Below are 27,777 nucleotides of genomic sequence, written 5' to 3'. Positions count from 1 at the left end.
CGCGGTTAATATCAATCAGATCTTACAACTGGTAATGCTTAGCTAAAAGCCAACAACGATCATCAGATCACTTCAGTGATTCGCGACTAATTGTATGGGTTGATCGGAGAGTCGACTCGAGGGAACAAGTCAAAAGGATTATGGTAGTATAATCGACCAATTGTATGGGTTGAAAAAGTAGTACTCTTCAACATGTAACTTTTAGAGCAAAATTAAGAATATAACCCGTGTTAATTTATATGTTTAAATGTTTAATAGGGCAGATTGACCTTGGCTATCTAGTAAAAACTTCACAAATTCAACTTCTTAAGCCAGCCTAATGAGATCCATTACTAGGTTAATCAGACTCAACTAATTTAACATAATAAGTTATTTGAACAAAGAAATACAGCAATCCTACCGCTGCTAAAATGGGTCGCGCACTCATCTACAAATTATTGCATCAAATGGATGGATCACTAAGCTTCCCACTAAAATCTGGTACAATTAGCACAAACAGATCCATACGAATATAATCGATAAGCTGACATAGAGCTGTGATTTTTAACCCTATCGAAACTGAAAATTGAATCTTACAACCATATACAAGTTTTAAGCAAAGAGAAGATGAAAACCAGTATAAAATAGTAATATCGCAGGTATTTTAACTTGAATAACTAGTTGGATATATAGTACTTGCAATTAGAAACCTCGATGTCTAACTATCCTGTAAGTTCTACACACAAGGACCAACTGTTACAGAAAAACGGAATAGTAAAGAAAGAACAGATGATATAAAACCCTAACTTATCTCCGTTCGACTCCCTAATAAAAAGAAAATTACAAAACCAGAAGAGAGAAAAGAGAGGGGAGAGAGTGAAGTAAATCAAGCTCACACAAGCATTTGATCTCTCAATTTATGTGATGTTAAATGAGAAGGAAGATCTATTTAAATCTTTCATCTCATTGGAAGTGTTAAAGAGCTCATCATCCGTAAGAAACCATAATTACTCAAGAGTGAGAAGAAAACGTAACCTCTAACTTAAAGACCGAAGAAACCCAGCTCGCTAGCTCGTTCCTTCTCAAATGTCTCGAAGTACTGGTATATAATTGTGACGGCGAGCAGAATTCCTGTTCCGGAGCCTATTGCACCCATGAAATCTGCCAAAACTGTTAATGCTCCAATACACATGCCTCCAAATGCTGCTGCTGTGGGTATGTAACGGTTCAGTTCTTTCTGCAGATTCGATTCCCTGTGTCCAGGCATCACCATTTGTTGCTCCTAATTTACCAGCCAAACAGAACATAGTGCGAAGTCAAAAATCATGACGTAATATCTGATCAGAAGTCTCTTGATTCAATCAATAACAAAAATACCCATTCAGAGAAAGAGAGTAAAAGCATGATATAACGGAGTCACAGCAGCAGCAGTTTACATAAACCACTTCATAAATAACACAGAAAACTGAATGGAATGGGAAGTAGCCTTCAGAAACATAGAAAATACCTTGAGTTGCTTAGCAACATCTCTAGCAGAGGATCCAGAAACTTCAATCCATGTTTTGGAGAATAGTGCACATGCCGACAGCATAAACACAAGATAGAATAGAGCATGGAAAGGATTGGCGGCCATATCTGCCAAGCTGCAAAATAAGACACGAACCTTAAATGTAAATATCTAAATGTTACCTTGAAGGAATAACGCCCACAATAATATTTGCTGCCTAACCTTGATGGAGCGGTGATATAATATGCTATACCACCAACAGGGATGAATTGACCACCTGAATACTCAGACTCCTTCCACACACCTAGTAAATTCACAAGGAAATTGCCGCTATACCTCCTGTACAACAACTGTATGAAAAGAACAAGAGTGGTATTAGAGTTCCCTTAATGCCAAAAATAAATTAAGAATTTCCAAACAGAAAGTCCAAGTAAGAAAAACTATTACCTGGGAAATGAAGTACAGGTTGGAGACAAGTGCGGATTGTAGGATGATAGGCATGTTGGAGGTGTAGAAAAGCTTGATTGGGTATGACCCTTGTTGACCACGGGCATTCTTTGACCTAACAGGCAAAACAACACGGAAACCTTGGAAGTAGATGACGATAAGGAAGATCAAGACCGTTGCAAGCAAGTTCGTGACATTCGGGAGGTTCTGCCTATAAAAGGCCTCACGGAGAGCACGAACTTTGTCTGTCCGAGTTATCAACAGATGGAATAGAGCAATGACAGCGCCTTCAAATTCTGCTCCTCTTCCACTGTTAATGGTTGTAGGGCTAAATGCTTTCCAGATGATACTTTCACTACAATGAACATCAAATGTTTCAGACGCCTAATATGCAAATAAAAAACCATATTAGTGAAGACTAGATAAATAAAGAGGAAGAGACATACCAGATGTTGGTTGCAATGAATAAGGAAATACCAGATCCTAAACCATATCCTTTCTGAAGAAGTTCATCTAAACAGATAACGATGATCCCAGCAAAGCAGAGCTGAATAATGATAAGGATGGCATTTCCAACTCCAAGTTGGCCGACACTACCATACATTCCAGATAGAACATATGCTACAGCCTCTCCGACAGCTATCAAAATACCCAACAACTTTTGTGCTCCGTTTCTGAAAAGAAAGATAACAATGTCAGGTACGATACGATAGACATTTTCAACAGTCTTGATCAAAACAAAGATAGAACAATGAGATGATAAAACATGAACATCCACTTTTTCATCTCATTCTGTCCTACTTTAAGTATCAAAAAACACTGTAAAGAATGGTGATGTAAAATAAGCATTCACAGAGTGATATTTAAAAAGCAAAAAACCAACTTACAGGAGAGCACGGTCTTCTCGGACACTGTTGTCCACTTCAATGATCTTTGACCCAGCCAAGAGTTGCATCACCAGTCCAGATGTCACGATAGGGGTGATTCCGAGCTCCATGACAGTACCACGATTTGAGGCAAGAATTACACGCATCCAATAGAATGGATCCGCTCCTGTTGTTGAGTGTATTCCATAGAGAGGTAGCTGACTGCACACCAGAAAAATGAAGAGAGAAATGACGGTGTAGATGACCTTCTCTCTGAAGGGAACCTTCCGGTCAGCACTCTGAACTTCTGGCAGAAATGCCAAGAACGGTCTGACAAGATGCAGCACTCTAAAGCCTCCTCCCATCGTAACTAAAACTCAGTCGTTGTCACCTGCTTTCAGCCATTCATAAGAAGTTCTTGCTTAGTATACATAATTTTGTAATTTGTGAACATATATACAATAACTGACGTACATATCAAACCAAGTTACAGAATTTCGCTGATAAATGAGAAACCATAGACAAAACACTACTAAGTTTAAGCAATGATGCCTTCACTCCCACATACCCAAACCACCAGATGAATCATTAATGGGTCACTAAGAGGTTACTAAGCGCACAAAAACTCTCCTGATTATAGGCTTGTGAAACACTTTTTCTCCAAACCCAATTCTCATTTGAGCTCTATATTCCAATATTAAGAAAATAATTTCTAAACAGAGAAGCTCTCCCCATAATCCACACCTTCTCTTCATTACTCTCACCCTTTAAAAGACATCAACATGCACAACAATTTAATGGCTGATTTTCGTCTTACACCTTCAAACTATAAACTATCTCAATTGAATCTCTATATTTCAACACCCACACATCCAAACCCATTGAAACCCATGTTTTCTAACAAGAAAATTGAAAGACTAGATGCTTTAATAGCTAAGACAATGAAATTGAAGTATAAACATGACAAACTGAATCAAAACGGACACAGCAAATGACAACATGAATATATTCATTTACAAATCGTTCAAATCTAAAGATGCATGAAAAGATTTAGAAAATCTGAACCTCTCAGGCAACAATCACATCAGAAATTTTCCAAAATAGATAAGAATTCAGCATGAAAGATGATTTTTTTTACAATAACCTAATATATTTCGCCCTAATGAACCATTTTTAAGGTGAAAAACATGTAAATCATTAACAGATATCGCCGTAAGCTAATTTCCAGATCAAAATAACCAGATCTGGTTCAAATAAGAAGAAATGAAAGGGTAAAAATGAAGGATTATTGGTCTAAAAAGGTCAACCTGAATGAATCGCTAGATCTTCAAAACTCTAAAAAAAATGAAAAGAGATATAGAATCGAGAATAATAGAAATTGATCTTGAGAAATTGAAGCGGAAAAGGGTTTGAGGGAAAGAGACGCTTACAGGCGTATATGGAAGATTTCAAAACCCTAGAGATCTGAATGTTCTTCCTTTGTCTGATACCTACGTAGAAATAAAACCACGACCTTCTCCGTCTTATTAGCTTTTTTTTCTTTTGGAAGATTCTATGTCCACTCTTTTTCTTACACCATATTTACACCTATTTTTTGGGCCAAGTTTGGAAAAATTTTAAGGGGACTCTCACTTCTCAAGGGAAATTGTATATTTATTTATCTTCATCACTGTCTCCGACCAAGACTACCACTATTTTTTCTCCGATATCTCTTCAATTTCATATTCATTATCGCCCACTACCGTTTATTTCTTCTCTTTATTTATCTATGTGTGCTCAAAAAAAACATTCATATTTAATCAGCTCCTCAAACGAAGGGTTCCGATGAGGTAAACCTGAGAGAGGGAGAGTTCGATGTGAGAGAGTAGAGGATGAGAGAAATAAACATGGTGGTGAGTGTGAATGAAAATTCAATAGTCGAAGTCAATTGACCTACGAGGGACGAGTTAGATCCTCCAAGACCAAGCTTTGTTCAAATAAGCCAATTCATTTGAGATCGTACATATCCATGAAAATAGATAGAAATGGTACATAAAATGCGTATCCACCCGTAAATCTATCGCCCTTTCGGTAATGAGGATGTTTGGTCACAAAATGTGTAGTCCAGTTTGAACTGAACTGATTAATAACCAACAACTACACTGGGTGATTACAAAGCAAAAGTTATAAATTCATAATTAGCATATGTGTGGATTTATAATCTTGTTTTGGGCCAACACTGGCAGTACGATTATACAAATTTTCGAAATATGATACATAAAATTCTTACATGAGTAGAGTTACTGACGAATCGAAGATCTGGTAAGTGCTAGACTTTTCGTAATATTTATACTGGCACGGCTGATTTGACCGAAGGAGCAACTCTGTTTTCGACCGGAATTTCCACAAATTCAGATAAAAGTGCTCTGAATTCATCTCCACTCATGGTTTCCTTCTCAAGGAGAACTTCAACGATCTTGTCAATGGCTTCACGGTTATTTCTAATGTGAGTGAGAGCAATCTCGTAAGCAGTGTCTGAGAGACTTTTGGTTGCAGCATCAATGTCTTCGGCTAGTTTCTCTGACATTGAGTTCCTAGCCATCATTCTCATAATAACATCACCACTTTGAGCAGATGTATCCATAAGAGACCATGGTCCGATCTCAGACATTCCAAATGTTGTTACCATCTGTAAATCAAGAACAAAAGATTATACTTTGAATTTGAATGAAAACATCAAACCGAAGCAAAAAAAGTTTAGTAGATAATAAACTGTTGAAATTGGTCAACGACCTCATTAACAATTCAGAAAACAACAGTGTCCTATCCTTTAAATCTACGCTCCACATGCAGATTTTCTTGATGCCTGTGTGTTTCTCAAATTCAAATCTGGAATCTGACTCGAGATTTGAATTGACTCGGGTTAGATTTCAAAATGTGTGTTTCTTATCTGATCTGTTCGTCTGACTCATCCTCATGCTGACTTAGGATCATTTGACTCAGACATATGATAAGTCTGAATTAAGAGCTCAGGTCTGAAATAACTATTGTGCTCCGGACTAAATCAAATATAACTCGGACCACTCGGATTCAAACAAGTTAGACTTAGGCCAGTCAAATCCAGACAATAAGGAAAGACCACCTGAGGAGGTCGTAACTCGTAAATTTAGGCTATTTCTATAATTATATGGGTAACTCATAATTTTAAGGCTCGTCTCGTTAGTTTAAAAAAGGTATTAAAAGAAATGGTGGACTGATATTTTTTTACGTACTTGTTTCGCCAAACCAGTAATTTGCTGCAAGTCACCAGCTGCACCGGTAGTGACCTCAGGCTCACCAAAGATCACTTCCTCGGCAGCTCGGCCACCAAGTCCACCAACTATTCTAGCAAACAGTTGCTGCTTAGAGATAAGAGTTGGATCATCTGAAGGAATGAACCAAGTCAACCCTCGTGCTTGCCCACGTGGAACTAGCGTCACCTTTTGTACAGCGTCGTGTCCAGGAGTCAAAGTACTGCAAAATCATTTTTTAGGTTTCAAGTAGCAGAACTTTCATGTATATGTTACTTAATGAACGCATTAAACGTAAAACAAGAACACGCAGAAAAGCGAGAGTATAGGAATTTTCTCTTACCCACAAATGGCGTGCCCAACTTCATGATACGCCACAAGGCTTTTGCTCTTCCCATCGGTCATTACGGTTCCCTCCATTCCAGCGACAATCCTGTCAATTGAATCGTCAACCTCTTTCGACGAAATTGCAGTCTTTCCACGACGACCAGCTAAGATAGCTGCCTCATTTAAGAGATTCGCAAGATCTGCTCCACTAAACCCAGGTGTTCTCATTGCTACAACTTCCAGAGAAACATCCCCATCAAACTTTTTGTTGCTACCATGCACCTTTAAGATCTCTGTTCTTCCACGTACATCTGGAACATCAACAGATACCTGCAATAATAGCGTATTTCAAACAAAAGCAATAGTTAGATCGCAAAAGATCTACCTAAGCAATTGGAGACTGCATCAGACACGTGCCAATCCCCAATGCCCACCAATCAAAGCCGAGTAACTCAGACAAACATTCTTCTTGCTTGTACATGACAAACTCTACTCTAATGATTCTAATTAGACTCCAACATTCAAATTTTCATAATAAACAACCAAGTTCAAGGTTAAGCATGGTGGGATCAGCTCAGACTACCTTTGACCCTGACCCAATCCATGAGTAACTCGAAGGATTGGACGATCCCGACTAGTTAAAATCTAATACTAATAAGAAAAAGCTGACCTGTCTATCAAAACGCCCAGGTCTCAGTAATGCGGAGTCCAGAATATCAGCACGGTTAGTAGCTGCAACTACAATGATACCAGTGTTGCCCTCAAAGCCATCCATTTCAGTCAGAAGCTGATTCAGAGTTTGTTCTCTTTCATCGTTTCCACCTCCAATTCCTGCTCCTCTTTGTCGTCCAACAGCATCAATTTCATCCACAAATACGATGCAAGGTGCATTTTCTTTTGCTTTCTTGAAAAGATCACGAACTCGAGAAGCACCGACACCAACAAACATTTCAACAAACTCAGAACCTGAGATAGAGAAAAATGGCACACCTGCTTCCCCAGCAATTGCCTTGGCAAGTAATGTCTTTCCAGTTCCTGGTGGACCAATAAGAAGAACACCTTTAGGAATTCGGGCACCAACTGCTGTAAATCTCTCTGGTTTCTTCAAGAACTCTACCACTTCCATGAAATCTTGTTTCGCTTCATCAACTCCAGCAACATCATCAAATGTCACGCCAGTGTTTGGTTCCATTTGGAACTTAGCCTTTGATTGACCAAAGGCAAGTGGATTACCAGGACCACCAGGACCACCCATTCCACCGGGAGAACGCCTTGATAGAAGAAATAAACCTCCAATTAGGATTAGAGGGAAAGCCAAATTTCCTATCAAGTTAAACAAAAGAGAACCCGAGTCTTCCTGAGCATTGTGTGCCGCAAAATCAATGTTCTTTTCTCTAAACTTCTGAAGGAGCTCTTGGCTAAGACCTGGGAGCTGAACCCTTACTCGTTGAACTCGATTACCCAACTCAGGCGAAACTGCCTCAACAATGGCTATTGTTCCATTCTCATAGAGATCCACCTTTTGCACTCTATCCTTGTCTAAATACTCCAAAAACCTCGAGTAAGACATCCTTGAAGAAGATACTCCTTGTTCATCAGCATAAGCATTTCCAGTTCCCACTAAAGCAGGCAAACCAAGTCCAACATTACCCATCATCAGCTTTAGAAAACCTCTTCTCCCTTCATTCTGCCTCTGGTCCAAAGATGCTTTTACCAAGACGGATTTTGATGTTCTTCCTAATGAGGGAAGTCCGGAGAAAGGAGAGAGGTGTCTTCCAAATATTTCTTTACTCAGACATTGTTTGCTACTGTGAGTGGCTAAACCGCTTCCAACAAGGCATGCCGATGAAGCTGCCATCTTTCTATGTTATAACACAACACCTAATTATTAACCAAAAAGGCAGCCCTGGAACAAATGAACAAGAAAAAGTGTCACAAAACAAAATTCTAAATCACAAACAAGTACACCAACTAGTTTAATAAACGAAATGTTAGAAAATTCAAGAACAAAGTGGATGACTATGTTATTAACTTCTGTTCTATCATTGTAAATTTCAGAGGACAAAAAACCCTTTTTCAAATTCCAAAATCAAATCCTTTAGTCACAATCTTAATATACATGACTTGGAAGAACCCCTTTTTTATCTGATAAGCAAATACAAGGCAGACAATAATTCTTCACCAAAAGCAACTTCAATAGCAATTCTAATCATTTTTAAGGATTAACAAATTTGGGTCAAAGTTACACCAAATGACACTTGAATCGAAACCCTAATTAAGAAACTAAGTTATCTTTCTAGGGTTTCAAGTGATTCTACTATATCTACACCTTCAGAAGAAGGTAGAAAAAAATAAGCCTACTTCTTTACAAAATTAAGAAAAACATAAACTTTACTTATTACTACTTTGTTGAGAAATTGCTTGAATAAATGAAGAAAACAAGATATAAAAAAAGGGTTTCATAAGTTAGGTTACCTTGAAATCTTGAGGGTTTCAGAGTGTGGATTGATAATTGGAAGAGAAGAGGGAGAGGAAGAATCTGAATTTAACGAAAGTGGATGTGGTTTATAATAGCAGACGTGGCAAATCCTAAATGGTATGAGGTTTACAACTCCATCTTCCCTACCTTACCCCAAGATTTTTTTTGACTTCTTACTTATACAACTATACAAGTGACTAGTTCACCACCACCCTTAACGGTTGGACCTCTCTTAAATTCATGAGATCCTGGAATGAGTCTCGGTAGAAACAATCAAGATTTGTCTCATGTAACTTAAGTAATATATAAAGTAAATATTGTAAATAAATTTGTCGGGTTTCAGGTCTCTTTCATATTATCGGGTTTCAAGTCTCTTTCATTATGGTTTAAATTAGGCGGTTATCGTGATCATCACGTCTTCATGATATATCAATGACTAACGTAGATCGTAGTCGATTTCTCGAAAAAAAATATATATACCATTGTGAGTACAGTCTTTAAACAGAAAGAAAGTGAGTATAGTGCACGGTCTGCGTTGGGACATCCATATTTCTAAGAGAATATAGATTTTGGTCATTTACATTTGATTTAGAAGATAATTTATTTTGAGTCTAAAAATTAACTTACAATCTTTGTCTCCTTCCTTCTACTACTATCCACCACCTCCAACCAGTCTGATCACCACCGCCACCATTCTCTCTCTTTCATTCTCTTTTTCTTTATTTTCCTTTTTCCCTTTTCTTTTCTTCACTCTTTACTCTCACTCATGTTGTTTCTATCTATCTCTCTCATTATTCCCGCGAAGGGATCGAGGAGTTGAAATCCTCAATGTCCCCTTCGTTTTAGGGAACGGGGTTCTGGCGAAACGAATCATTCCTGAAACAGTGAGAGATTGAGATAAATAGAGAAATACATAAGGAAAACGGTGGTGTTGGTGATGATCAGAGGTGATGGGTAGTGGTCGAGTTGGGGGTGGTCGGAGACGTTGGGTGGTGGTCCAAGGTGAAAGATGAAGATTAGAGAGTAAAAATAAAAACAAGTCAACTTTGGACTCAAAACAAAGTCGTCCTTAGACCGTATATAATTGACCAAAGTCTTTATTCTCCTGATAATATTTTGGATGCCCCAAGGACGCCACCTCTTGAAGCCAAAAATATAATAGGGCATGCCCTTTTGGCCAAAATTATTGGGGTGCATGAAAATATATCACCAGACAATTTACCAAACTCGTTTTCTTTTTCATGATTTTTTTTATTATTTCTTTTGCAAATTTGGTTGCAGATCGTGCAAACTAGATTTACAGATCGTACAAACTCGGTTTGCATTGTCACACATCTTACGAAGACAACACTGAAAGATATTCTTATTCATGGCTAGAATATTGGATTTTGTTTATATGTTATTTGTGATAGAAGAACATAAACATAGATTTGCAAACCGATTTCTACTAACAAACAAATATGTTTTGCTCAAATCATCATCTTCAAAAACTAGAGAAAGAGACAGATGGACAAGATGAAGAGGAAGGAAACCAAAAACTTTGATCTAGTTTAAAAAAAACATTGGAAATCTGTTGCTTAAATCATTATCTTCAAAACCTAGAAAGAAATAGAAGAAGAAAGGTTCAATTTTTCTCCATTAAAAAATCTGGGCGGAGAAGAGGAAGAAGATGAAAAAGGGGAAAACCCCAAAAACATTAGTTCTTCTTGAGAGAGGATGAGGAGTATTGATGAAAAAGATAGAAAATGGCATGGTTGATGATTATAGACACTAGATATAAATTACAATTTCACATAATTGAGGGACCAAAACGAACTGTCGAACATTTATGGAAGCTAAAACAGTAAGTTGGTCCCAAATTGGGGGCTAAAACAAAATTAATCTTTAATATAAATAAAAGATGTACATCTATTCTATACTATACGGTAGAAAATGCTATATGGGCTGGCAAAAGCGCATGAACATAGTCTCGACCTATAAGACATGTCAATCCATTATTCACTGAAAACGTTCAATATTACTTTCCTAATTGTGAGGTCATGTTCAGCCACCTTTGTCGGGCCATATAGCACCAGTGTTTCAGTATTCTGCATAGTATTTTCGGACACGGTTGAATTCCTTTTAAATCCCTGAAATATTTTCGGAAACAGTTGAATTTTTTTTTACTTTTTGGGAGTCATTACGAATTGTCGGACACCTATAGGGATCAAAACGGTGAATTGATCATAAATTAAAGAGTTATTTCTTTTTTGCCCCCTACTTTGTGACCAGCTTCCTTTATGGCCTCATGTTTTTCGTAAATTCAAATATGACTCATTTTTTTAATGTAAGTGTCGTAACTACCCTTCATATATACAGTATATTTTTTCAAAATAAAATTAAATAGAAAACATGATTTCCACCCGACTTCCACCTCACATCTCTCTCCACGTCACCTCTCTCTCCAACTCACCTATCTCTCACCTCTCTCTCCAACTCACCTCTCTCTCTCTCCAACTGACCTCTCTCTTCTTCGACGACGGTCGCCGGCCGGAAACTTTTCCGCTCGGCGAAAAATCACATATCTCTAAACACTCCAGCGAAAGGGGGTTTCCCTTCGCCTGAGAAAGGTGTGTTCACGAACAAATCTTGTCTATTCGTGAATAGACCTTTGAGGTCTGTTCACGAACAAACCTTGCTCCGGCGAAGGGGGTTTCCCCTTCGCCAGGGTGTTTAGGGAGAGAGAGAGATGAGAGTTTTGTTTTTAATGTTTGAAGGTCGGCGGCCGGAAAATGTTCCGGCCGGCGACCTTTGTCGAAGAAGAGGGAGGTGAGTTGGAAAGAGAGAGAGATAGGTGTGTCGGAGAGAGAGGTGAGGAGGAATTCATGTTTCCTATTTAATTTTATTGTGAAAAAATATATATAGGAAGGGTAGTTATGACATTTACATTAAAAAATGGGTCATTTTCTAATTTAAGGAAAACAGAGGGTCATAAAAGAAGCTGGTCACAAAGTAGGGGGCCAAAAATGAAATAACTCTAAATTAAAGTTAAAACTGAATTAACCCTTTATTAATGAAAAAAGACTGTTAATTTTCAATTGGTTTATATCATTAAAGGCATTGTGGGGATTGGTAGTTTTGCTACTCCCTAAGATGGCCCCATATACTAGACCAAGCAATGTCAAAACGTCTCATATATCATTTATTACCATTAGTTCGGTTGACCACTTCGTCTAAAAAACAAACAAACTAGTTGGGTGTTGCATATATTGTGGTGAGATTTGGGTAGGACATATCTAAAATAAACATGATTTATGTGCAAACAGCAAGGCTTAGTTCATAGGCCATTTGGTCAATTGGTGCTTCTTGTAACCATTAACTACCACATGTTTTTACCTAGAAGACGAAAATAGCTTGACCCTTTACAGCTTTACTTCTCTTTATAGATATCTTTTAAGGAACATGTAACAAAATTCTTTTGTAGATTAGGTGTATTTTTCTTTTCTTTTTTGTTGAAAAAATTACTTGTATATTTAGTTGCCGACATTTGGTTAGGCGAACAGGTCTAAGTGCATGCAAAAAAAAATTGGTGCTAATGTCATCATTTTGATGTGAAAGAAAATATAAAAAAAATTGATCAGATTTTTTTGAATGCCATGAGAAAACACCGAAGGAAACTTTTAAAGGCACCCAACTACATAGTTAAGGTGTCTTTTTGAGAAGTTTTAGAGTGATTTGGAAATGTAAATGTATCGGAATTGGGTGGTTCATTTGATTGGCTTCGGACGAATAGTAGTTTGATTCGGTAAGCATGTTCTTGGACTATCCAGACCCAAAGTCACATAGGACATAAGGTTTTGTTGCGGAATATCAAGTCTGAGAGTAGTGCAAATGGATAATGTGACAAGTTTGTTTTCGATTGTCCACAAAGTGGCTTTCCTGACTGGACAATCCAAAACTAAACATGCCTGACTGACCGCAAAGGGTCTCAGATTGAACAGTTTGTGTGCGGGTAGATTATCCTAGACTGGAGCCAACCCGAGACATTTCAGATAGGATAGCGGGAACACCAATAGATTAACTAGTGCTTGTGGATTTCAGACACAGTTACCACATTCAACATGTCACCTCAACCCAATATTCGTTTGAGTCTGAATGGTTGTTGAACTTTTTGTACTAGATTTTTTTTTTTGCCGTGGGTGTCAGAGGCTTTTTCTGAAATAAACTATCCCAACTCCTCCCATAAATTAGTTTTAACTTAGATTTATTACCACCATTCCTAAAAGCTATTTTTCATGTCAAATTGAAGTCACATACTTGTGTGTTTTTCTAATTTTCTTTCGTACTAGTTTATTCGAGTTTCAGATACACTTTTATTTAGAAAATATTTACCAACATCAACATTAATTACCCGCCCATCATTAACAAAAAAAAACATTAATTACCCGCCCGGCTCTTGAATCCATATTATCATTTGTCCAAAAGCGGGGTACTATTAGAAGCATCGGTTTTCAATTACAACATAAGAATCAAATTAATAAATACATGAACATAGAATCTCTTAATAATATTTTTGACCCCCAAACACAAAACCTTATTAAATCTATTCCTATTGATCCAATAGGAGACGATCAACGGATGTGGAAGCTCACAAAATCAGGCAAATTCACAGTTAAATCCATGTATAACTACCTTACCACTAGTATGAATTCTCCCTCTACTTTTAATCCCAACTGGAAATTCATTTGGAATATCCATAATGTCCCCAGAATACAAGTCTTTTTATGGAAGATTTGCACCAAAGCTCTACCGGTCAGAGAGAGAATTGGTAAATTTATTGATAATAACCTTATCTGCCCCAATTGTAATGAGATTGAATCAATAGAACACGCTCTTCTTCATTGTCCTTTAGCTAATAATATTTGGTTCTATTTCAATATTATCTCAGAAAATATTAAGAATGTAGTAGAATGGATATTTTCTTGGGAACACAACCCTCAATATTGTGATTCAACCGTTCAAAATCTTCTATCCACTATTCTATGGATAATATGGAAAACTAGATGTGATCATTGCTTTCAGCACGAAATCATTGATCTTACCCGCATTATTAAAATGATTTATAATTTCCCCAAAAAAATGTCTTTACACAGTAACAAAACCAATCCCATACAAACTAGATGGAACCCACCAGATTGTCTCTGGTTGAAAATCAATGTAGATGCATCCTTTATCAATGTGAATGAAATTACAGGTACGAGTTTAATTATTCATGACTCGGGTGCAAATTTCATAGAAGCTCATACAGCTATATCCAGGAACAGGAATAGTGAAGAAGGCGAAGTTGTCGCTATCCTCAATGGCCTCATCTGGGCAGCTGAACATAACTACCAAGACATCATCATTGAAAGCGATAACATTAATATCATCAAACATCTTCAGAATTCCAAAAGGGAGATACAATGGCAATCTAGAGTTCACATCAACAAAATCCTTGAAATCAAAAGCCGGATAAATAGGGTGAAGTTTAACTACATTAACAGGAAATTCAATCTGCCAGCGGACAAGTTAGCGAAACGTGCGAGAAAGAAGAATAAATCGGAAACTTGGCATAGAATACCTTTCTTTTTAATTCCTATGTATTGTAATAACACTTTTATTTCGTAATGTTATTTGAACCTCTTAACATAAAAAAAAAAAAAAAAAAAAAAAAAAAAGACACTATATTATGACCTCTGGAACGTAACGAGATACAAACCCATGGACCATAGACCCATTTGTTATATGTACGTATACGAGGGTATAATTCGTGTATGCTGGGCACGAAAATTTCTAGTATCAAATGCATAATTTCAACTGTTGAAGATAAATTTGGGAGATCTAACTTTAACTATTGAAGATGGTTAAAGATAAGTTTGGGAGGTATAATTATAGTCATTGAAGATAAGTTTAGGAGGTGTAATCTTAGTCATTGAAGAAAAGTTTGAGCGATACTATCTCAATCCCTGAATATAAATTTGGGAGGTGTAGTTTTAGCCATTGAACAAGAAGGTACATTCTAAAAGAACATATCCTCCCACATATTATATAGATTTAAAGTTCGTCTTTGTTCGTGCTTCTAGAGCTTTTAAATTCATATTATCGTTTAGACACTACCAATTACTGTTAAATGCACCCCCTTACAACAAAATCTCGTGGGGGGCACTATTGATGTGAGGCGAATTTTAGACAAATACAACAGTGTGTTAAAACAACAATCCGTGGTGTCCACCACTTTTTGTTGTAGTGGTCGGACACTCACTCTGTAATCCGAAGGTCCCAAATTTAATTTCATGTAAGTGTAAATCTAAAATTTATTGAACTCGGGTATAAATAAAGGTAGTTTAGATGGGGTTTAGGCCCGTATTTTATATATATAGGACCCCTTGTGATGGTCTTTAAGAACTAATATATATATGGCCTTTTTTAAGGGTGGAGTGTGTAAAAATCAGTTGTAGTGTTATTCTATTCATGAATCTTGATGTATCCTTGTATTATCTTTTTATGATGTATCAACGCCTTGTAATGACTTTTGTGGTCCATTTTCTAAAGAAAAACGTACTAGGTAAATTTCCCTTATTTCAGTTAATGGGGGTGTCCATAGAACTTCACAATCAAGTAACTATCTCCTAATAACAACAATTACCTTCATAGATGACAATCACAAGTTTTTTGATGAAATGACAATCACAAGTTAGATATATATTAAGTCCATGTTAACTCCTAACGTATATGATTGCTTATATACCTCAATGTAACTTAAGCTTAGATGTAATTGATTTAATATTTTGTGGATATATCAAGATTCCAATTTTGGACCTTACAAGAAAAATTAGACAGTTTTTGGAAATACGGAGACACATGTTAAACTAAGCACTTTGAACAGTAATGTTCTACTCATCTAGAACCTATTTGAGTAAATTTTAACTCTATATTCAAGATCTCGAAGAAAAATTGAGAAAAAGTATACATCGAGTGTGCATTTTTACATGACAAGTAGATCATATCTGATAAGGAGCTCAGAGTGGGCACATTGTGCCTTGAAGGCCAGAGCGGCGAGAATGCGCTCTACTGGTTCACCAGATCACAATTCCTATTTACCTTGGGGCACCTCAACCACAAGGAGTCTTTTAATATATGGTGTCTATTAAAATATAGCATCCAAACACTATAAATGTGATAAGAGATGGAGATTATGATATTCATAGTCAACAATTGCAGCTGAGTCTGGATTCATGGAAACTTATATCGTATGATCATATCTACTTAGCTTAACAGCTATTCTAACATTTAATAATACATATGCTAAAACTAGGGCTTTCGATTGGATTTTTTAGTCTTTGAGAAAGAATATAAACTAGGTCTTCATGAGTGGCTCATGTGAAAATGTGAAATACCAATTACTTCTCTAACGTGAGAGAAAACAGAAAACGATGAGATTGTCACTCTCTTCCTAGACATATTAAGCTCAAATGAAGTTCTCTTTTGAGCAATTTCATGGGAGAGAAATCTAATATACGTTTCGAGTTTGTATGTAACTAGTGAAAACTATCGAAACTTTATATACCCAATTCGAATTCAAATATACTCTTCTTATTCAATATCTCCTTGTAGGTTTCGGATATATGACAGTTTGCCAACTGATAATTATCTGATATCCTATTATTATCGTCTATTATTAGTTCCATTAATCTGCCAATAGAGATTAGCACAGTTCAATAAGAAAAGACCTATAGTCATAATGAAGTTGTCCGATATCATAGTTAAATCATATAAGAGAATTCCATCAAATATCTTAGCAAAAACTTATCAAAGTCACGTACGAGTATAATCATATTTGATTAGATAGTCTACTGTTTGCATTCTTAAGTTGTAATAATCTTTAGCGGTATGAATGTAAAACATCAAAATTATTCTTCCCAAAATCCATGGGATATGAACACAAATAATCACTTGAATTTCTATTATGAATGTGGTCAAAGTAGTTGAAATTTATACCGTTAAAGTAACATTTTCAGATAACGAATAAGTTAAAGTCTAGTTGGAGAGATTTTGCTTAGGACTTTGTTATTTTACTTTTATGTCTTTCACTTTTTCTCCGACCTCGTTTATCTCCCTTACTTCGATAAATCTTTCGCTCTTGTGGTTGTTTCTTTTACTTATTAGTCAATAATATTTTATATTTGAGCGCCGATGTTTACAGAAAATGTAGATTATAATAAAAGATGAGATTAATTAATAATATGAAGCCCCACATATATTTCAAAAGTAAAAGATCAGAGAAGGCATGATGAATACTAAGGATGAATGCCAAAGTACACTTCCATATCATTAGATATTAAAAAAGGAAAAAAGGGTTTATGCAGAATCCAAGAGTAAATTGAACTCTAAGAAAAAGTTGATGAACTACTTCTAAGAAAAAAATATACGAGTATAATCTTTAAACAAAAAAAGGTGAGTGTAGTGCACGGTCTCCATTGGGGCATCCATATTCCTTAAGAGATATAGATTTTGGTCATTTACATTTAATTTAGAAGATAATTTATTTTGAATCTAAAAATTAACTTACGTATTTTTATTCTCTAGTCTTTGTCTCCTTCCTTCTACTACTATCCACCACCTCCAACCACCACCACCTCCGATCACCACCTTACCATTTTTCTTTCTTTCATTCTCTTTTTCTTTCTTTTTCTTTATTTTCCTTCTCTTTTCTTCACTCTTTACTCTCGCTCATGTTGGTTTTATATATCTCTCTCATTATTCCCACGAAGGGATCGAGGAGTTCCTCAAGGTCCCGTTCGTTTTAGGGACGGGGTTCTGGCGAAACGAATCATTCGCTGAAACAGTGAGAGATTGAGATAAATAGAGAAATACAGAAGGAAAAGCGGTGGTGTTGGTGGCGATCAGAGGTGATGGGTAGTGGTCGAGTTGGTGGTGGTCGGAGACGTTGGGTGGTAGTCCAAGGTAAAAGATGAAGATTAGAGAGTAAAAAATAAAAACAATTCAACTTTGGACTCAAAACAAAGTTGTCCTTAGGGCATATCTAATTGACCAAAGTTTTTATTCCCCTGATAATATTTTGGACGCCACTATTGAAGCCAAAAATATAATAGGGCGTGCCCCTTTGGCCAAATTTATTGGGGTGCATGAAAATATATCAGCAGACAATTTACCAAACTCGTTTTCTTTTTTCATGATTTTTTTATTATTTCTTTTAGCAAATTTGATTGCAGATCGTGCAAACTAAATTTACAGATCGTACAAACTCGGTTGGCATTGTCACACATCTTATGAAGACAACACTGGAAGATATTCTTATTCATGGCTAGACCATTGGATTTTGTTTATATGTTATTTGTGATAGAAGAACATAAACATAGATTTGCAAACCCGTTTCTACTAAGAAAAAAATATGTTTTGGTCAAATCATCATCTTCAAATCCTAGAGAAAGAGAAAGATGGACAAGATGAAGACGAAGGAAACCAAAAACTTTGATTAGTTTAAAGAAAAACATCGAAAATCTAAATCCACAAACCGATTTCTACGGAGAAAAGGTAGCAAATAAATTGGTGTTGCTCAAATCATTATCTTCAAAACCTAGAAAGAAATAGAAGAAGAGTTCAATTTTTCTCCATTAAAAAATCTGGGCGAAGAAGAGGAAGGAGATGAAGAAAGGGGAAAACCCCAAAAACTTTAGTTATTCTTGAGAGAGGATGAGGAGTCTTGATGAAAAAGATAGAAAATGGCATGCTTGATGATTATAGACATTAGAAATAAATTACAATTACACATAATTGAGGAACCAAAACGAACTGTCGAACACTTATAAAAGCTAAAACAATAAGTTGGTCCCAAATTGGGGGCTAAAAAACAAAATTAACCCTTAATATAAATAAAAGATGAACATCTATTCCATACTATACAGTAGAAAATGCTATATGGGCGGACAAAAGTGCCTGAACATAGTCCCTGCCTATAAGACATGTCAATCCATTATTCACTGGGAACGTTCAATATTATTTTCCTAGTTGTTGGGTTATATTTTGGCATCTTTGTCGGGCTATATAGCACCAGTGTTTCAGTATTATGTATATTATTTTCAGAAACTGTTGAATTCCTTTTCAATCCCTAAAATATTTTCGGAAATGGTTGAATTTTTTACTTTTTGGGAGTCAATACGTACTGTCGGACACCTATGAGATCAAAATGGTGAATTGATCATAAATTAAAAATTAAAACTGAATTAACCTTTTATTAATGAAAAAAGACTGCTAATTTTCAATTTGTTTATATCATTAAAGGCATTGGGGGGATTGGTAATTTTGCTACTCCCTAAGATGGCCCCATATACTAGACCAAGCAATGTCAAAACGTCTCGTTTATCATTTATAAGTTATAACCATTAGTTCCATTGACCACTTCGTCTAAAAAACAAACAAACTAGTTGGGTGTTGCATATATTGTGGTGAGATTTGGGTAGGACATATCTAAAATAAACATGATTTATGTGCAAACAGCAAGGCTTAGTTCATAGGCCATTTGGTCAATTGGTGCTTCTTGTAACCATTAACTACCACATGTTTTTACCTAGAAGACGAAAATAGCTTGACCCTTTACAGCTTTACTTCTCTTTATAGAGATCTTTTAAGGAACATGTAACAAAATTCTTTTGTAGATTAGGTGTATTTTTCTTTTCTTTTTTGTTGAAAAACTTACTTGTATTTTCAGTTGCCGACATTTGGTTAGGCGAACAGGTCTAATGGCATGCAAAAAAAATTGGTGCTAATTTCATCATTTTGATGTGAAAAAAAAAATTCATCAGATTTTTTTGAATGCCATTTGGAAACACCGAAGGAAAGTTTTAAAGGCACCCAACTACATAGTTTAGGCGTCTTTTTGAGAAGTTTTAGAGTGATTTGGAAATGTGAATGTATCGGAATTGGGTGGTTCATTTGATTGGCTTCGGACGAATAGTAGTTTGATTGGGTAAGCATGTTCTTGGACTATCCAGACCCAAAGTCACATAGGACATAAGGTTTTGTTGCGGAATATCAAGTCTGAGAGTAGTGCAAATGGATAACGTGACAAGTTTGTTTTCGATTGTCCACAAAGTGGCTTTCTTGACTGGACAATCCAAAACTAAACATGCCTGACTGACCGCAAAGGGTCTCAGATTGAACAGTTTGTGTGCGGGTAGATTATCCTAGACTGGAGCCAACCCGAGACATTTCAGATAGGATAGCGAGAATGCTGATAGACTACTCATGCTTGTGGATTTCAGACACAGCTACCACATTCAACATGTCACCTTAGCCCAATATTCGTTTGAGTCTGACTGGTTGTTGAACTTTTTGTGCTACATTTTCTCTCTTTTTTTGCGGTGGATGTCAGAGGCTTCTTTTGAAATAAACTGTAATCCCAACTCCTCTCACAAATTAGTTTTAACTTAGATTTATTACTATCTTTCCTGGCAGCTAATTTTCATGTCAAAGTCACATACTTCTGTGTTTTTCTAATTTTCTTTTGTACTAGCTTATTCGAGTTTCAGATACACTTTTATTTAAAAAATATTTACCAACATCAACATTAATTCCTTTCATAAAAGAAAACTTCAACATAAGAATTAAATTAATAAATCTCATTAAAAAAAATCAAATTAATAAATACACGAACATAGACCACATTTTCCCCTTAAGGGTATCACCTTAAAAGTCATCATAAGGGGTCTTACAAGTGCACCTCCACCAAGACACTATATTAGGACCTCTAATGTAAGTGTAAGGAGATACAAACCCATGGACCAAAGACCCATTTGTTATTTGTACATATACGAGGGTATAATTCGTGTATGTTGGGCACGAAAAATTCTATGAAATGCATAATTTCAACATTTGAAGATAAATTTGGGAGATCTGACTTTAACTATTGAAGATGGTTAAAGATAAGTTTGAGAGATATAATCATAGTCATTGAAGATAAGTTTAGGAGGTGTAATCTTAGTCATTGAAGAAAAGTTTGAGCGATACTATCTCAATCCCTGAGTATAAATTTGGGAGGTATAATTTTAGCCATCGAATAAGAAGGTACATTCTAAAAAAAAATATCCTCCCACACATTATGTAGATTTAAAGTTTGTCTTTGTCCGTGCTTCTAGAGCTTTTAATTTTTTTTTTTATGAAGTCTAGAGCTTCCAAATTCATATTATCGTTTAGACACTACCATTTACTGTTAAATGCACCCCCTTACAACAAAATCTCGTGGGGGGGGGGGGCACTATTGATGTGAGGCGAGTTTTAGACAAATACAACCGTGTGTTAAAACAAAAATCCGTGGTGTCCACCACTTCTTGGTGTAGTAGTTAGACACTCACTCTGTTATCCGAAGGTCTCAAATTCGATTTCATGTAAGTGTAAATCTAAAATATATTAAATTTGAGTTTAAATAACAGGAAATTGGGTCGGAGGCCCAATTTCATGTTTCTTTTTGTCAAAAAGACAAGTTATCTTTTTGTCCTTTTAGGCCCCATATATAGTTTGGAAATAGGCTTGAAGGACAATTCTAAAAGCACTCCCATTTCTAATGCCGAAATTGCCCTTGGAATCTTAGCTTGCGAAGCTTTGCAAACTGGTTTGCAGTGCTTTGCAATCTGGTTTACAGAGCTTTGCAAACTGGTTTGCACTGGTTTGCAATCTGATTTACAGAGCTTTGCAAACTGGTTTGCAGTGCTTTGCAATCCCGTTTGCATTGCTTTGCAATCTGGTTTGCCTTGCAATGACTTTGCACACACTTTGCAATCTGGTTTGCAGAGCTTTGCAAACTAGTTTGCACTACTTTATAATTTGATTTGTCTTGCAATCTCGTTTGCAAACTGGTTTGCACTCTCGATTGCAAACTGGTTTGCAATCTGGTTTGCAATAAGGTCAGTTTCGTCTTTTCCCTAATTAGATTATTTACAAAAATGTCATAGGGAGCTGAAGTCTATAAAAAGTAAATAAATCCTTTTTAACCAAAATTCAAATTTTTTAGGGAGTTTTGGCCAAATTTCCCTTTAAATAAAGGTAGTTTAGATGTGGTTTAGGCCCGTATTTTATATAGGACCCCTTGTGATGGTCTTTGAGAACTAATATATATGGCCTTTTTTAAGGGTGAGAGTGTATAAAAATCAGTTGTAGTGTTATTCTATTCATGAATCTTGATGTATCCTTGTATTATCTTTTTATGATGTATCAACGCCTTGTAATGACTTTTGTAGTCCATTTTCTACAAAAAACCGCACTAGGTAAATTTCTCTTAGTTCAAAAAAAAAAAGGTTAATTTCTCTTATTTCAATTAATGGGGGTGTCCATAGAACTTCACAATCAAATAACTATCTCCTAATAACAACAATTACCTTCATGGATGACAATCACAAGTGAGATATATATTAAGTCCTTGTTAACTCCTAAGGGATATGATTGCTTATATACCTTAATGTAACTTAAGCTTAGATGATATTGATTTAGGATAAGGCTACTCAGATTCCCAAAGTACAGACAAAGTTAGGAAAGTAGGCACTATTTGGTTAAAGATTTGTAAATCAATTTTGTTTTGATAAAGGTGAATAAAACCCACACCCTCAAAATGTTTACGTTCTTGACTTTGTTTGTACTTTGGAAGTCTGAGCAACATTATCCATTGATTTAATATTTTGTGGATATATCAAGATTCCAATTTTGGACCTTACAAGGAAAATTAGACAGTTTTTGGAAATACGGAAACACATGTTAAACTAAGCACGTTGAACAGTAATGTTCTACTCATCTAGAACCTATTTGAGTAAATTTTAACTCTAAATTCAAGATCTCGAAGAAAAATTAAGAAAAAGTATACATAGAGTATGCATTTTTACATGACAAGTAGATCATATCTAATAAGGAGCTTAGTGTGGGCATATTGTGCCTCAAAGGCCAGAGCGGCGAGAATGCCCTCTACTGGTTCACGAGATAACAATTCCTATTTACCTTGGGGCACCTCAACCACATGGAGTCTTTTAATATATGGTGTCTATTAAAATATAGCATCCAAACCCTATAAATGTGATAAGAGATGGAGATTATGATATTCATAGTCAACAACTGCAGCTGAGTCTGGATTCATGGTAACTTATATGATATGATCATATCTACTTAGCTTAACAGCTATTCTAACATTTAATAATACATATGCTAATACTAGGGCTTTCGATTGGATTTTTTAGTCTTTGAGAAAGAATATAAACTAGGTCTTCATGAGTGGCTCATGTGAAAATGTGAAATACCAATTACTTCTCTAACGTGAGAGAAAACAGAAAACGATGAGATTGTCACTCTCTTCCTAGACATATTAAGCTCAAATGAAGTTCTCTTTTGAGCAATTTCATGGGAGAGAAATCTAGTATACATTTCGAGTTTGTATGTAACTAGTGAAAACTATCGAAACTTTATATACCCAATTCGAATTCAAATATACTCTTCTTATTCAATATCTCCTTGTAGGTTTCGGATATATGACAGTTTGCCAACTGATAATTATCTGATATCCTATTATTATCGTCTATTATTAGTTCCATTAATCTGCCAATAGAGATTAGCACAGTTCAATAAGAAAAGACCTATAGTCATAATGAAGTTGTCCGATATCATAGTTAAATTATATAAGAGAATTCCATCAAATATCTTAGCAAAAACTTATCAAAGTCACGTACGAGTATAATCATATTTGATTAGATAGTTCACCGTTTGCATTCTTAAGTTGTAATAATCCTTAGCGGTATGAATTTAAAACATCAAAATTATTCTTCCCAAAATCCATCGGACATGAACACAAATAATTACTTGAATTTCTATTATGAATGTGGTCAAAGTAGTTGAAATTTATACAGTTAAAGTAACATTTTCAGATAACGAATACGTTGAAGTCTAGTTGGAGAGATTTTGCTTAGGACTTTGTTATTTTACTTTTATGTCTTTCACTTTTTCTCCGACCTCGTTTATCTCCCTTACTTCGATAAATCTTTCGCTCTTGTGGTTGTTTCTTTTACTTATTAGTCAATAATATTTTATATTTGAGCGCCGCTGTTTAGAGAAAATGTAGATTATAATAAAAGATGAGATTAATTAATAATATGAAGCCCCACATATATTTCAAAAGTAAAAGATCAGAGAAGGCATGAATGCCAAAGGATGAATGCCAAAGTACACTTCCATATCATTAGATATTAAAAAGGAAAAAAGGGTTTATGCAGAATCCAAGAGTAAATTGAACTCTAAGAAAAAGTTGATGAACTACTTCTAGATTATAAAGAGAGAGAAAAGTAATAAAGAAAGCATAAAATATTGGTTAATTTGGAGTTTAAGGTTGCACGTTTTGGTGCGTGGGTCACTCCTGACTATGAGGTCCCAATAGAATATATTTCTTTCTTCTTTATAATTTATAATTTCCAAGTACAACTACAAAATATTCTTTTAACAAAGAAAGAAAAGAAAAATGGATGCAGAGCTAGCCTAAAATTAGAAGGAAGTAAAGAATTAAAAGCATATGGGAGGCGCTAAAAGCCCCTGGCCAAAATGCTATTCGCACTCGGAGATGATATTGACCTTAGTCAATCTCCTTCGTCTCCAAACACTTATTGGCATCCCGGTATAAAGGACACGAATCTATCTGTCCGAGACCCAAAGCAATCCCCCGGATTTAGACAGGTCTGATTGGGTTTGAATCAAGAAAATGAGGGTTTGGATTTCGAGAAAGAGAATGAGGGTTTGAATCAAGGTTCTTTTCACGATGGTCTTACTATTTTTCTCTTTCTAAACGAAGTTCTTTCTTTTTCTAACTCCTCGTTGTGGATCGATGATGATGGGTTTGGAATCAAGGTTGTTTCCATGATGGTGTGATAATGATGATAAGAAGGAGAAGACACAAAGAGGATGAAAAATGAAATTAGGACAAAGGGGGTCGGGTGCTAAGTGAGAAGAGTTGAGTCAAGATACCCTACAATGTAGGGATTGTGTTGTATTTATAATAAATCAAAGTTAGCTCAATTACAATTATAACCTCAACATCACTCTCAAATACATATACACTCACTACACACTCGATTCATACTAATACCCCCCCCCCCCCCCAAGCCGAACGTCCATTAGTGAGTGAGAGCTTGAACTTCAATTCATTAAACCGAGATGTGGAGAGACCTTTGGTGAAGATATCAGCAATTTGAGAGCTACTTGGTGTATATTTCACTTGTAATTTACCTTGGCTGACCCTTTCTCTCACAAAATGGAAGTCAATGGCAGCATGTCGAGTTCGAGAATGCAGGATTGGATTAGCAGCAAGATAGGTGGTGCTAATGTTGTCACAGAACACCATTGGAGGAGATGAAACAGGAACCCCAAGTTCAGCCAAGAAGTTTTGTAACCAAATGAGATCAGCACTTGTGTGAGATACAGCTCTATACTCTGCTTCTGTGGATGATCGAGCTACTGTTGGTTGAGTCTTGGATGTCCAAAGAATTAAGTTAGGACCAAGGAAGACACAGGAACCAGAGGTTGATCTTCTGTCATCTGGAGAACCAGCCCAGCCTGCATCTGAAAACCCAATAATGGGAGATTCTAAAGCTCTTCTAAAGCATAGACCTTCACCAATTGAACCTTTTAAGTATCTCAAAATTCTTTTGGCAGCTGAAAGATGGGTTGTTGTTGGTGATTTCATGAATTTAGAGACTTGATTAACAGCATAGGCAATGTCTGGTCGTGTGAGAGTGAGATATTGGAGTGCTCCCACCAAGCTTCTGAAGATTTGTGGATTTGGTAATGGATCTCCATCATTCTTAGATAACTTGGACCCTGTTGGAACTGGAGTGGTAGTAGGCTTGGAATTCTGTAGACCAGACTTCTGAAGAAGATCATTAGTATACTTCTTCTGTGTTAGAAGTAAAGACTCCGAAGTTCGAAAGGCTTCCATGCCTAGGAAGAAATTGAGGTCACCCATATCCGTCATATCAAACACATTCTTGAGTTTTTGAATAACAGAGTTCAAGGTAGAAGAGGAAGAACTAGTGACAATAATGTCATCAACATATAAGAGTAAAATAATGAGAGCATTTGATGACTTGAAATAGAACATTGAGGGATCTGAGATAGAGTGTTTAAACCCTAATTTTAGCAAAAATGAACTGAATCTATGATGCCAAGCACGAGGTGCTTGTTTAAGACCATAGAGGGCTTTATTCAATTTGCATACATAATTTGGAAATTGAGAATCAAGAAACCCTTGTGGTTGATTCATGAACACCAATTCATTTAACTCACCATTTAGAAAAGCATTCTTTACGTCTAATTGACGAATAGACCAATTACCTGAAATTGCCAATGAGAGAACAGCTCGAATGGTAGCAGGACGAACAACTGGACTGTACGTTTCCTCATAATCAACACCATGTTGTTGTGTAAATCCTCGAGCCACTAATCTAGCCTTATAGCGTTCTATCGAACCATCTGCTCTCTGTTTTACTTTGTAGATCCATTTACAGTCGACTAGGTTCATAGAGGGATCTCTTGGAACAAGAACCCATGTGTTGTTCTTTTGTAGGGCTTTAATTTCTTCATTCATGGCCAGTTGCCAGTGAGAATACTTAATGGCCTGAGTAAAGGAAGAGGGTTCAAATAGACTGTTGTCTTTACTTACACAATCAGAGGTAGTGGTGATTAATATTTTTGGTTTTCGAGTGCCATCTCTGCTTCGAGTGATCATTGGATGCTTAGAAGGGATGGTAGTGGAGGGCGAGGGTAACGGAGGTGGTGGTTGGACTGGTTGATCAGAGGGAACATCCTCTGTTTCCGCTGAGATATGAGAGACAGAAGGATGAACATGTGAAGTGGTGGGAGACAAAGGAGGACGATGGTCCAGATGATGGACCACAGGGTCTGACGATATTAATGAGTCAGCAGAAGAATGAGGGAGAGGTGGGTCGCGTAGAATCACAACTGTATGTTGGCAGTTTGTTGGGACCACAGCTGAGTTGGGTAGTGGAGGAGAGACGCGTGGTCCAGAAGTAATGAACGGTTGAGATGTAACATCATTAACGGTCCGATTAAAAGAATTAAGGCGTGGTCCAGACGGATCCAACGGTAGAGGTGTAAAAGAACGGACAGACGGATTAAAAGGAGAAGAGGGTATAGACCAAGAGAGGGACACAGGAGGAGGAAAATTAGGGTTTATCGAATTTGAATTTGGAGAAGAAGAAGCAAAGGGGAAACAGAGCTCATCGAAAATTACATTTCGTGAGATGTAAACACGGGATGATTTCTCATCTAAACATCGATACCCCTTGTGTTGAGTACTGTAACCAATAAAAATACAAGGTTTAGACTTCGAATCAAGTTTATTCGATCTATATGGAGAAAGCAGAGGGTAACAACGACATCCGAAGGAACGAAGTAATGTGTAGTCTGGTTTTGAATTAAATAGCTTTTGAAAAGGTGACAGACCATTAAGGACAGAAGATGGTAATCGATTTATTGTAAAAATGGCTGTTTGATAGGCATCAGGCCAGAATTTGAGAGGAACAGAGGCTCGATGTAGAAGACAAATCCCAGTCTCAACAAGATGACGAATCTTTCTCTCTGCCACCCCATTCTGTTGAGGGGTGTGAGGACAAGTGCAACGATGAATAATTCCATGTTGAGAGAGAAAATTGGACAAATCATTGTTTATATATTCCCCTCCACCATCGGATTGGAGAATTTTAATGGGATGGGAGAATTGTTTTTCCACCATGGTTTTGAATTGTTTAAAAACATTGGAAACTTCTGACTTGTGATGGAGGAAGAAAAGTCAAGTATAACGAGTAAAATCATCAATAAACAGAAGGA

At 36.3% G+C, this 27,777-nt stretch overlaps 2 protein-coding genes across 3 annotated transcripts; both read right to left on the bottom strand.

Annotated features, from left to right (window-relative positions):
* Positions 1–621: 621 nt before the first annotated feature.
* LOC147536478 (uncharacterized) lies at positions 622–4,522 on the bottom strand. Of its 2 annotated transcripts, none has more exons than XM_086639051.1 (7): positions 4,230–4,522; positions 2,821–3,190; positions 2,380–2,607; positions 1,934–2,288; positions 1,709–1,836; positions 1,487–1,622; positions 622–1,261 (listed from the first exon to the last, which is right to left on the bottom strand). In XM_086639051.1, exons 2-7 carry the CDS (start codon positions 3,162–3,164, stop codon positions 1,022–1,024), a joined length of 1,431 nt encoding a protein of 476 aa, XP_086495177.1. In that variant the 5' UTR covers positions 3,165–3,190; positions 4,230–4,522; the 3' UTR covers positions 622–1,021. The 2 variants fall into 2 exon arrangements, with proteins under 2 accessions (XP_086495177.1, XP_086495178.1); XM_086639052.1 differs by having other exon boundaries at positions 4,107–4,295.
* Positions 4,523–4,948: 426 nt separating this feature from the next.
* Positions 4,949–9,234, bottom strand: LOC147536477 (ATP-dependent zinc metalloprotease FTSH 2, chloroplastic). Its single transcript, XM_086644856.1, has 5 exons — positions 8,871–9,234; positions 7,066–8,301; positions 6,412–6,725; positions 6,051–6,291; positions 4,949–5,467 (listed from the first exon to the last, which is right to left on the bottom strand). The coding sequence occupies exons 2-5, from the start codon at positions 8,251–8,253 to the stop codon at positions 5,126–5,128; spliced, it is 2,085 nt and encodes a 694-aa protein (XP_086500982.1). The 5' UTR covers positions 8,254–8,301; positions 8,871–9,234; the 3' UTR covers positions 4,949–5,125.
* Positions 9,235–27,777: the final 18,543 nt, after the last annotated feature.

The sequence above is a fragment of the Eschscholzia californica genome, unplaced genomic scaffold (genome assembly GCF_041429995.1).
Source record: "Eschscholzia californica isolate CP2 unplaced genomic scaffold, dmEscCali1.0.p SCAF_5, whole genome shotgun sequence".
In the NCBI taxonomy this organism is placed as follows: Eukaryota; Viridiplantae; Streptophyta; class Magnoliopsida; order Ranunculales; family Papaveraceae; genus Eschscholzia; species Eschscholzia californica.
This window is presented reverse-complemented; position numbering and strand designations above follow the sequence as displayed.